General features: G+C 39.8%; 1 protein-coding gene across 1 annotated transcript; it reads left to right on the top strand.

Annotated features, from left to right (window-relative positions):
* Nucleotides 1-3,124: 3,124 nt before the first annotated feature.
* On the top strand, nt 3,125-12,743 carry LOC307149087 (B-cell receptor CD22-like; the record flags this gene model as incomplete). Its single annotated transcript, XM_079855138.1, has 6 exons — nt 3,125-3,182; nt 10,898-11,245; nt 11,339-11,587; nt 11,679-11,933; nt 12,045-12,302; nt 12,391-12,743. 6 exons carry the CDS (start codon nt 3,125-3,127, stop codon nt 12,741-12,743), a joined length of 1,521 nt encoding a protein of 506 aa, XP_079711264.1.
* Between the last annotated feature and the right edge of the window lie 206 nt (nt 12,744-12,949).

The following is a 12,949-nucleotide window of genomic DNA, read 5'->3' on the forward strand; positions in this document are numbered from 1 at the left end:
GTGATCCATAATCATCCTCATTTGTGTTGGCTATATAAGTTGGTCCCTAAGTGTGTGTTGCCCAGCCTGATATTTGTCATTAAACTTCATGTTGGAACTTTATTCTTCTGCCTTCTTCTGTCTGCCTGAAACCACACGTGACAGATGATCGGAGTAGTGATGGTGGAATGAAGCTTTGTGAAGCACTGGGGCTTTCCCCCTCGACTGTATCATAAAATGGTTCATTACTCGAAGCTTTTCAACACGTTGCACATTAACGACATCTTGTGGTCAAAAGGTGGAAAAGCTGACTTTCTGTCCCAGAAGACCTGTTTTTTTTCTTATTTTTTTTTTATTTAATAAATCACTTTGTGCTCTGTAAACCACAAAGCAATACAATTAATCCTCATAATTCATGTGTTAGTGTTGATGTAGTTCTTATACAATGTATAACAAACAACTGTATGAATTAATTTATGAAAAAAATAAAAATAATAATAAATGTGACTAATTAACTTGTACAGAAACAATTCTTATGAATCTGCTTTGATCTACAAATACAGCCTTATTCACATAAACTTTAGTCTCAGTCCTAATCCTACGAGTTCATAGGCAAGGCTCATGTAGGCATATATAATCAAAATAAAAGAAAATTGTGTGGAATGGAGAAGTGCTTGTGAACTGGGGAGCTAACATATTATTTTGTGGGTAATTTAATAAATTAAGTTTTTTTATTAAGGAACAGGACTTGTTCAACAGTGTGAGGGCTAAGTTTATTTATTTTTTTATTTACTACTACCGAAGGGCATGACACTCGAAACCTGCTCAAGGGGTTTGCGCTATTTTTGAATCTGAATACGAAGCAGTCACATGACTGTGTGTGTAAACGAAGCTTCGGCAAAACAAACCAAGCTCCGATACACTGCTTCAATGTGTGATGTTTTGTTTTTTTGATACAAGCTTCGAAGCCTCGGTGCCGAACATCACATCACTAGATGGACGATCATGCAATCACTAGCAGCGCCTGTCCTAGAGGATCCTGCGGCTCCACCTCTCGCCTTCGACCTCTTCACTCCATCTCGGCCTGTCGGCTCCACCCTGGCTTCTACCACCTTCGGCTCCACCAGAGACCCCCATCCTACCGGCTCCCCCTTGGTCTATCGTCACACATCGTCTTCACCAAGGACTTTCGAGCCGTCCGCTACGCGCCCGACCCTACACTCCTTCGGCTGCAGCGGGTTCCTCCCTCCCGCCGGGTAAGCCTCTGTCCTCGGTCACACCGTCATCGCCCCAGTCCTCGGGTTCTCTGGCTCCGCCTCCATCGCTCATCGCCTAGGCCTCCAGAACCTGCGACTCCGCTCAGCGCCATCGGCTCTCGATCTGCGCCTAGGGATCCATCAGCCTCTACGACATCGGTCGTTCCCCAGATATCGTAAGCCATGCTATGCAATCATGCACTGCGCTCTCCTCAACGACAAAGAAGTTTTAGTAGCTAATGGATTTCCACCATCTAAAAACGCTTGCTGTAGCTCTGCTACAAGAATTATTTACGGAGAAGAGAAAAACACCTGTATTGTTTGGGTCATCCATGTTGACTGAGCTTTCAATGCTGTTACGGAAAGGGTGAAGCTGATTGGTTGGTTCTTGTCACATGACCTGCGGTGCGCTTGCGGCATGCTGAAAATTTGAGATTGTTTCATTTCGCTGCACCTGGAAAAAATGAGCTTCAATAATACCGTGCCAAAAACCGCTACTGGCCAACCACCATCGTCGCCACCAGGGGATCGTCATCCTGCCATCACCATCCTTTAGTGTCGTCTGCTTCTCACCATCCCCTCACCATCACCTCGTCCTCCTCCATAGTCAAAGTGGGCGATATGCCACCATTATGTTCAGTTAGTTTCATTATAGAACTTCCAACCTGCTCATTTGCATAACAACATACAAATTGACCTCAACAAATTACTTGTCTGGCCTTAAAAATGTTTAATAGAAAAGTTTTTTATCGCTTCCGCGTATCCATGTGAACTGGAATTATTTTGACAACGTTTTATCTGTACAGAGGTAAAGTGAAGGGAAGGAGGCCTTCAAAGGGGAGAGACTAGTTGACACTTCAGGACTGCGTTGTCGTAGAGTCCAGGCGGACTGTGTGATCTCGTCATACGTTTTGTTCTCACCTCTCCTCTCACTACAGAGGAAACTGCATTCATGGCCATATTTAGAGTTTCACTAGAAGTGACACAATATGATCACTGTGATCATGAAAAGCATAGAAGATCTCATATTATAAAACCTTCAGACATGAGGATGAAAGTTCAGTATTCTATTACTCTGTTAATTATTACTGAAAAGTTCTTAGTGTTTGTTTTATTACCAAATTGCTATTGATTAGTCAATATTTATCAAATGCACAATCAATTATTTTCTTGGTTCTTTAGTATCCGGACATCATCAGTCTTTTAAACAATAAACAAGTTATGACACAATAGTTAAAAAGAGATTTGCTAAAATTAACCTAATTAAACTGGTCACATACTGTAGCTCCTCTGGAAGCTTCCTCACTCCACGTTCCTCACAGTGCATTAAATATGCATATACGTTTGAAAACATTATAATGACTGAGTTTCACCAGTTTAACTTTTATCACTTTAGTCTAATGTTGTCTCTGATGTTGCCATGTTTAAACTTTGCTTCCGCTATCAACACTGGTTGAAGTGTCATCATATCCTTGTGTTAAATATAACGTGTTGACTACATAAAAACCCAACGCTGGTTTTATTCAGTCCATTTGTCACTGGTCATGAGTGTTGGTGAAACGGGTAAGAGCATCATTTACTAATCGATCTTTAGATTCAAAAGTGCATCTGTTAATGCTGTTGATCTGATGAGCTTCGACACCATTCGTAATTAAATGAAACTGATGATTATTTCTATAGATGAAGCTCATATATCACTTGATTCCTGACATGAGGAATATCTTCTGTTCATCTAATGATCAGTTCATTTACACACACTGATGTTGAGCATTAATAATCTTCAGATGTGCAAAGATCTTATTAACACTAAGAGCTGTTTAGGGTGATGAACATACACTGTTTATAAGCATATAAGTGATGTTTAATGCTGTATTATATATGTTATGCTGATGTTGGTCAGAATGGCTCCTCCTCTTCCTCTGATCTTCTTTCTGCTCATGATTCACGGTGAGTCTCTCTTACATTTCAACTTCTGAGGCGCTAAAACAACTAGTTGCTGCTTGATTTTTCCTTTTATTCTGATGTTTATAGTGAAGTTTTTATGTTTAATGAGCAGTTTTCTGTGGTATGTTTATGTATTTACTTTTGAAGCATGACGTTTGGGTGAGGCATGTCAATGGGCTTGTCTATTTTATAAATATCCAGTAGTTTTTTAGTCTTGAACATGAGTTGCTAATTTGCTGCTTGCTAGTCAGTGTCAGGTGGTTCAGAGGAGGGACTTTCTCACTCATTAGAGCATTTGATTGGACAAGCATCTGTTTATAGCCAGATCATGATTATTTTTGGCTCGTTTTCTCAGAAGACAATGTGGAGATATTGTTGAGGTTTATGTGTCAAAGGATTTTATTAGCAGATCTCAGAGCTGATAGACATGAACTAAAAGCCATAAAACTCACATTTTAATATCAGTTTTTAAATCATCAGTGATTATAATGTCTTTGATTATTTGATAGTGCAGCATGACTTCCTTTGCAATGGTTTCACACGAACTCTGTGAGTTTATTTCTGCATCATCCTCCATCAAAGCTGATGAAGTAATTCACACGGAGATCAATTTATTTTTATCTCTCAGTCAAAAGATCCTGAGAAGATTTGCTTAAAATATTTACGGTATAACAAAGCGCTGTTTTCAAGTAGAAAGAAACCCCATAATGTATGTTATGTTTCCTGAGTTTTTATTCATTTCAATTCACATTTATTTGTAAAGCGCTTTTCATAATACACTTTGTTTCAAAGCAGCTTTACAGAAAATGCATGTGTCTACATTACAGCTCAGAGTAATCTGTTAACAGAAGCGACTATGTCAAAGTAATGTTACATTTTTAAGAAATGTACAGTTCTAAAATAATACAAATCATGCAGTTAACAAACCCATGCATTAATTTATGCAAATACAATGAGTTAAAGCAATGATTACAAAATGGGGAATTTGGTCGTTGTGTGTGTTGATTCAGAGTTGGCGTCATCTGAAGTCCTTGCAGGAGTTGGCGTCATCTCTTCACAGGTGTTGGGTCATCTAATATCTGTGTAAGGCCTGGGACACAATCTTAACCGATTTTAAAACTGTGGGAGACCACAGACACAGACATTTTAGCATTGTAATCCTCCGTATGCACATACTATAAGCTTTGTTTAGACTGCGAGACCACACACCTCTCGACTGTAGTAACATTTTCACCGTGAGACGAGGTATCATCTCATGGAGACTCGTGTGATCAAACGTGACTTGAGAAGAAATACAAATGGAGGACGATCAATGCATCAGCTGGTACTCCTGGTTTGATTTTTTTTACGGGAAGAAAAAAAAGGGAGAAAAAACGGATATGGGTGATCTTCTTTCTCAATACTCCACTTTCGTGGCATGTTTGTGGCTGCCAAGTCTCCGCTATAGAGGCACGTAACATCCGGTTAGTGAAGCTCGCTCGCTCTCATTGGCAGCCCGTACAGGAGTCATAAATATCAAACATGTTTCCCACCATGATTGGTAGCAGTAAAATAATCGTAATGGCACCACACAATTGAGTATTTTTGGACAAAAAGTCAGTTGCGAGTAGCACTGAATTGGGCCACGCCCCCCATATTGTTGGGGGTTACAAATTGGGCCCAAAATCGGGCTTACAAATTTTAAGTTTTGGGCCAGACTAACCCCGGATTTCCACTAACTGCGGAACGGCTGCGGATCGGGGTCTGGGGGGTTAGTGCGTGGCGTACACATGAAGGGGGTGTGGAGGAGAGAGAAGCATGAAGAGGGAAGTTTGAATTATGGCCGACACACGACCAAAGAGACGACGTTCCGATGAACAAATTGCAAAGAAGAAGGACAAGGATAAGGAACGCGTGAAATACCGAATTTACATCGGAAAAACCCTCGAAAGGTGGCGAGAACTCCGCCGGCAGAAGGGCTTCCAATGGTCCCATACAGCTTTTGTCCCCCTCCACTTTTAGAATGGCTGCTACGCCCCTGCTTAGAGCACCTTTAATGTTAGTCAGTCATGACTACTCTTAACCTTGGCTTAAATGCATTTTGACTGATCTAATCCGGGTTTTAATAAATTGCAACATATACTTAGTTTATGGAAAATGACACATTTCAGCATAACATAAAAAATAAAATCTAAAACTAACCTGCAGGAACGTTCTGGGATGGTTCTCTTTAGTTGCAAAAAAAAAAATATCCTAGTGAGAACTATCCTTATTTTTTGGTTGAAAAATCAAATGGGAACCATATGGGAACATTAGGGGAACGTTCTGTGTTTGCTAGGTAGGTTCTATTCCACTCCCACTTAAAATTCACTCTGTGTTCACCCGTTATCTGCTCTGAATGATTTTCTTCCTAACCTGACTGATCCTACTAAATCCCACTAATCTTGGGATATTATTGTTTTTTTGTTTTATCATGGAACAGTAAAAAAAAAAAAAAAAAAAAAACATCTGTCACTCAAAAGCCCAAAATATGTATAAACGGACACGGTTGGCTTAGCTTTACTACTGATAAATGAAATAAAAAAATGTAAACATCCATGCAGGAGCAGAATGTCTGATTGACGACAGTTTCAGTAGCCTACATCTCCCCTCCAAAATGCTAGCACAAAGGCTGAATGTTCTCTCTGAAGGTGCACTCGTGGCCGGGATGCACAGAACATATCATGCCAGGTTGCTCAGGGCAGGAACTGGGAACTGTGTGAATTTCCCCACTGCAGTATGTTTTGTTCACTTCAAGTTCAAGCGTGGATACGCTGTTGTCAATAGATGTCTGGAGTGGACGGTCTATTGTCAGACCACACGCTCCCATCCAAAATACACCAGAGTTACCGACCGCTACTGTCTTTCATTGGGAAATTTAATCTTGTGTTGCACGATATTAGGATCGGACTTCTAAACTGCAGTGTAAGGATATGAGGTGTGTAACAGACGTAAGCCATTGAGAGCTGTGCGTGTAAACCTCACTCCCCTGGCCTCAAGTGACACACTAGCGACTGACGGTAGAGACTGCGGACTTTAGCCTCCTTGTTAGTGCGCCTGACTCCCATGCTGGAGTCCCCAGCCTGAATCCCACTTGGAGCAGGTCGAGTAGTGGACCTGAGATGAATGGTGGTCTTGATTTTGAAGCCCTTTTTAGCGCATCCATCCATCCATCATAAAAGTAATCCTTACTGCTCCGGGGGGTTAATGAAAGCCTTCTGAGTCAAAGCGATGCGTTTTTTGTAAGAAAAATATCCATATTTAAAACTTTATAAACTAAAATAACTAGCTTCCAGCAGACGGCCATAGCCTATGTGATGGGAGTGAATTATTGATGAATGCATTTTTGATACACATTTTAATGTTATATGATTGACTCATCGATCAAATGACTTTTGTACTATGCTCATTTCCTAACACCTGTGCATAAACTAATCAGTGACCTAGTGTCATAGGCTGGTTAAAAAGGTGGAGACTGTGGCCCTTTAAGACCGTGTGCTTGAGAGACTGAGGTGTGCGTCGTCTGGACTGCGTCATTTACGTGCAAGTCGACATCCGGTTGAGTATTTTAAACAGGTGCTGGCGTCTGAGAAGAAACGCTGAACAGTGATAACCAAACGTTTCACGGCTGTGCGGGAACGAGTGAGTCGGAGTATTGTGAAGACGGCGACGCAGAGCGATCACGGGCGCAGCTGTTGGAGATAATTGAGTCAGCGATCGTTTGGAGACGGCAACAGTGGGCGGTGAGCACGACGGCGACGCAGAGCAATCACAGGCGCGGCTGTTGGAGACGAGTGAGTCAGCGTGTACAGAGTCGAGTGTATCAGCGGTTGCTGTTTGGAGGGGCGAATCAACGAGTGTTGGTCGTAGACGAGTGAGACCGCGGTTGGTGAGACGGCGACGGAGGATTTCACAAAGCTGGAAATTAACTAGACTGGGTAGTGGGAACTGCTACCCAGCCATATTGTGAGTACAACCCCAGTTGAAGATCGTCTGATGAATATTGTGTTGACCATTTTGCATCTAATTCATAATAGAGACAATTCATAATAGAGATAATTCATAATAAGATACTAGGAACTAATTTCCAGTATAACTTACTATCCATAGCTCTTGTTTTCCTTTTGCTGTGGTGTGATTTATTTGGGTTGTAGTGTGTATTACATGGTGTGGGTATTTGTGTGCACCTGTGAGTTGTAGTTAGCTTTTTCTTGCATTGGACTGGAGATACTGGTAGTTGTTTCTTATTTCTTTCTAGTACACTATAATCTCTGGCTCATTCTGTGGAGACCTACATGCTGTGCGACCAACCCAGGACATTTGTTCATTCACCATAAGGACATCATACCAGACTGTGCTGAGGACTGCATCCCTTTTGATAACTGCTTTTAATATTGAGATCATTTTATAGTCTAATAAAGTATTTTTGTAATTCAATCTATCTGTTGAGTGTCAATACTGTCCAGCCCTCAGTGAATGATTAACTTGGGTCCTGGGTTCCATTAAAACAACCTAGGTGGCGTAGTCGGCTACTTGTATTTAATCGGGGTTAATATAGTATTGCTGGTTTGTGCAGCAATTATTATAAAAAGCCCCTTTAAATTATTTTTATTTTGCTGCGCTGTAGCGCGCCACATCCGCAAGTCGACTTGCACCAAATGAGTGACTTCTGAAGCAATGTATGACATAGGTGTAGGATGTAGGAGAAGCGAAAGCTTTGACACCTCTTGCAGTTCAAACAAATAGGGATGGGCTCCTCTTCTCTTATAGCAAAATTCTACGATATTTCTGTTTAAAATGTTTCATTTTAGACTTCTAAATCGTGACCGGTGTTTTGCTTTGCTCTATCCTCTGCGCTTCTGCGTCATGTCAGAGGTGTTACTCTTTTGGTGCAAGTCGATTTGCGTAGGGCCGTCTGCCGGAAGCTATTTTAGTTACACAAACCCGCTTCACTTCAGAAGGTCTTTATTAACCCCCCGTAGCCATGTGGAGTTATTTTATGATGGATGGATGCACTTTTATGGACTTCAAAATCAGAAGCGCTATTCACTATGGAGCCAGGATGTTGTATAATATAACTCAGATTGTCTGACAGAAGAAAGTCACCTATGGCTTGAGGGTGAATACATTTTGGGATTTAATAGGTAACCAGTGTGGAGATGATAGAATTGTTGTTATATGATCATATTTTCTAGAGCTGGTAAGAATGATGTATTTTGGACTAATTGTAGCTTGTTTATTGAGGATGCAGGACAACCAGTTAGTAATCTATTAAAGTAATCTAGTCTAGAAGTCATGAATGCATGAACTAACTTTTCTGCACCAGAAACAAATAGAATCCCTTATGAAAAGAAAATATATTTCCCTATATATGATTGATCAATATATTAAATGGTTTAACAGTATATTTGAAAATGTACAGAATAATATATTGTGTTAATATTATATTGAATAATTCTGAAGGAATTGCCGCTTTTCATATATTGAAAGATATGTGATAATATATTTACTAATATACTGTATCATAATGTATGTCATTTTATATTTAGTAATACACTTTTAGTAATACACACATAATATATAGATGTATATGTGATCAGATATGGTCCTGCATGTGTAATATATTCAATCATATTTACTCATGCAGCTTAAACACACACATACACACACACACACACACATACATATATTTTGAAAAACTTGCACTTTGAAACCAGTTTTCAAAAGTTTGTGTTTTCAGGCACCCAAAACGCTGTTGTCGTGCAAATGAATGTCCAAAATGCATATAAAGTGTTAAGTTTTCAGTTGAAAACGGTGTGGTGTAAACAGACCCTAAATCTGTGAAGATCTCTGTAGAGGAGAATTGGGAAATCAGAAAATTCAACTGGAAATAAATACTTGTTTAGAAAACATTAAGCACGATTTCAAAAATATTTGCAATGCCCTGTGCCCTAATATAGATGGTATTAAATGTGGCACTGCATTTATTGAACCACACAGATTTGTTCTAAGAAATAAAAATAATAAAAAGACTCTGTCCTCTTTTCATTCTCAACCCCCCCCCCCCCCCCCCCCACACACACACACTAAATTCTGCCTAAAAATAAATAAAAAAACATTAAGTATCGAAATTACACAGAGTTGCATGTAGTTATGGTGTTAGTTTACGTTCTCACATTTTAATGTTTTAGTGCCCCCCCTCTAGACACACCCCTGAGTTCAACGAGTCTGTGTTTCCCGAAACTATAGTTCTAACGAACATTCGTAAACAGCATCGCAAAGTTGTGTGTTTGGAACGACAGCTCTTGACCTGTGGTTAGAAGCAGAGTTTCTAGTTTGCATGACATGTGGACTTAATAAATACTTATCTTGAGCAAAATAAACAATCTGTATCTTTTATTTAGAATACATACAAATGTAATTTACGTCTTTTAGTTTGTCAAGATATTTTCAAGAGTATGTGCTCTAGTACGTAAGAACGAGCCTATGATTGAATCTAGAACAGGGGTTTTCAACCGGTGGTCCGCGGCCCCCTGGTGGTCCGCGGCGGCATTGCATGTGGTCCGTGACATGCATTCCAGCCTACGTAATTTCACTATTAAAATCACTTTTTTTCCATAAAATGTCCAATGTATTTATAATGTAATAAATACATTGGCATTCAGTAAAGTGTCGAACCCATAAAAAGTAGAACCATTGTCCGCTTTACATAAAACAAATCACGACATGACCATGTGTGAGTGAGTGAGTGGCGTTCACACCAAACGAAAATAGAGCGTCTGGCGCAAGTGATTTTCATGTCAAGTCAATGTAAAGACGCGTTTACGCGCATCTGGAGGTCCTGTGGCGCGAAAGAGGCGTTTAGCGCGGCGCGGACGCGTGAATTAGGCGAATTATTTGAGGGTGAGAGAGCGAGAGAGAGAGAGAGAATTCTGATTAGTCGAGAGGATATATCGCGTTTAGGCTAAAAATAGGTTCGGCGCTTATCGCGGTTTGGAAAGAAACTGCATCTTGCAGTACATTTTAAACAAGGAAATATAGCGATTTGGCATGAAACGTTGATGGAGCAGTGAATAGGTTCAGTACACAGCAAAATTACATGACAATAACTCTTTTTTTTTTTTTGTAAAAATGCCATTTCCTCAATTCGACGTCCGACTGTGCTATCTGACAAAGGAATCCACACACTACACACACACACAATAGTGGGCCGCCGATTACTTGTTAGTCAGAATGGTGGTCCCTGGCACAGAACCAGTTGAAAACCCCTGATCTAGAAAATAAAGCAAAATAACTGACGAATATGAGAAATAGTGCTGATCAGTGTTTGCATTAGTTGGGCTCTTGACTCCTGACGTTTTCATGTTAGTTTGTGGTTTTTGTAAAGTGTAAACACATTATTTATTGGTAATGAAGCCAAAAACAAAGATTATCAGGTTATATAATTTTCATTATCATTTAGTGAAGTGAGTCACAAATCTCATCCCTGATTAAAAGTGGGTTGTTAATAATCTCAAATTTTTCAATGTTAATATTGCCATGATTCAAATATGTTTGTCCAATTTTTTTATTTAAAAACAATTGCATGAACAACATTCAGACACGCACAGGCATCAAGAATCAGCATGTTAAGGCTGTTTTCATGGTCTGTTGTAATTTATAAAACAACAATTTTGATCATGATGGATTCTGTGTTTCAGGGGTTTCTAGTGCTGATTGGAGTGTGAGTTACAGTCCTTCACACATCTGTGCACTAAAGGACTCAACAGTGACAATGAGATGCACTTATACATACCCAACTGGACATCAGATCATGAAAGTATTCTGGATGAAAACACTGATAAAATATAATGGAGAGTTTCCAGATCTGTCTGAGGACCCTGAATACAGTCAGAGGCTTCAGTATCTGGGAGATAAACAGCAGAACTGCACCATCAGACTGAGTCATGTGACACTGAAGGATTCACACAAGTACTATTTCAGATTCATCACTGATAAACCTGATGGAAGCTGGATTGGTAAATCTGGAGTGAATCTTTCTGTCACAGGTGAGTTTGATGAGGTTTATCTCTTCTTCTGTGCATTATGTTGAATAATAATCAGTGTATGACAGCAGCAGATATAATGTGTGTTGTGTTCAGATCTTCAGGTGGAGTCTCCTGAGAGAGTGACAGAGGGAGATTCAGTCACTCTGAGATGTAAAAGCAGCTGCGCTCTGACTGACAGAGCAACATTCATCTGGTACAGAAACTCACAGCCATTAACTGAGAGAAGAGACAGAAACAATGAACTCCTGCTGCAGTCAGTCAGAAGAGAGGATTCAGGCAGATATAGCTGTGCTGTAGACGGACACACTCACATCTCTCCTGAGGTTCAGCTCAATGTCACGTGTGAGTACAGATTCATTTGTTTTTTTGTTTTTTTTTAAACAGAGATTGTGTTTAAAGTAGATGATTTAAAGATAAAAAATTCCTGGGTTAGATCCTCCAAAGAGCATCTCAGTGTCCATCAGTCCATCTGGTGTAATAGTGGAGGGAGATTCAGTGACTCTGAACTGCATCAGTGACTCAAACCCTCCTGCAGAAATCAAATGGTTTAAAGGAAGAACTTTTGTAGGATCTGGAAGAATCTACAACATCTCAAAGATCAGCTCTGATGACAGTGGAGAATACATGTGCAAGTCCAAAAATGAACATGGAGAGAAATACTCTGATACTGTGACTTTAAATGTCATGTGTAAGTTTATTATAAAACATAAGATGCTAATTCTGTTTTGATTAATTTGGTTCATATTAGTCATTTTAAAAATGTGTCAGAGGTCTTAAATAATTTGGTGATTGTTATTAGACCCTCCCAGGAGTGTCTCAGTGTTGATAAGTGGATCTGGTGTAATAGTGGAGGGAGATTCAGTGACTCTGAACTGCATCAGTGACTCAAACCCTCCTGCTCTGAACTTCAGCTGGATTAAAGGAGGAACGATTGTAGGATCTGGAAGAATCTACAGCATCTCAAAGATTAGCTCTGATGACAGTGGAGAATACAAGTGCAAGTCCATCAATGAACATGGAGAGAAATACTCTGATACTGTGACTTTAAACGTCATGTGTGAGTTAATGATCACCTGCACATTGTTAAAAAACTTCAAATTCATTATTTTCTAGTATTTGTTATGAATTAAAATTTTTGTCTTTAGATCCTCCCAGGAATGTCTCAGTGTTGATGAGTGGATCTGGTGTAATAGTGGAGGGAGATTCAGTGACTCTGAACTGCATCAGTGACTCAAACCCTCCTGCTCTGAACGTCAGCTGGTTTAAGGAGAATGAAACCTCAGCTGTTGGATCTGGACAGAGTTTCAGTGCACTACAGAGTGGACGCTTCTACTGTCAGGCTCACAATCAACATGGATCTCAGAGATCAGCCGCTGTAACTGTCACAGGTGAAGCTTTTATTAACTCACTCCTGTATCTTCACATCATTCATCAGTTTGGAGAGTTAATCATGATGATCTTCCTCTTTCAGTTCATCATGTTGCTGGTGGGAATGTGATTGTGATCACAGCGGCATCTGGAGGATTATTCATCATCATCATCTTCATCATCATCATACTATTTATAATGTAAATTAAATAATAAAGAGTATAAGTATAATTTACTTAAAAACGAATGCAGAAGGATGTCGTTTTTATCTATATAATTATGAATTATATGTTTCCTTTTTTTGACAGTACGAGAAGAATAATGAACAGACAATCT

The sequence above is a fragment of the Squalius cephalus genome (assembly GCF_949319135.1).
Source record: "Squalius cephalus genome assembly, chromosome: 2".
Taxonomy (NCBI): Eukaryota; Metazoa; Chordata; class Actinopteri; order Cypriniformes; family Leuciscidae; genus Squalius; species Squalius cephalus.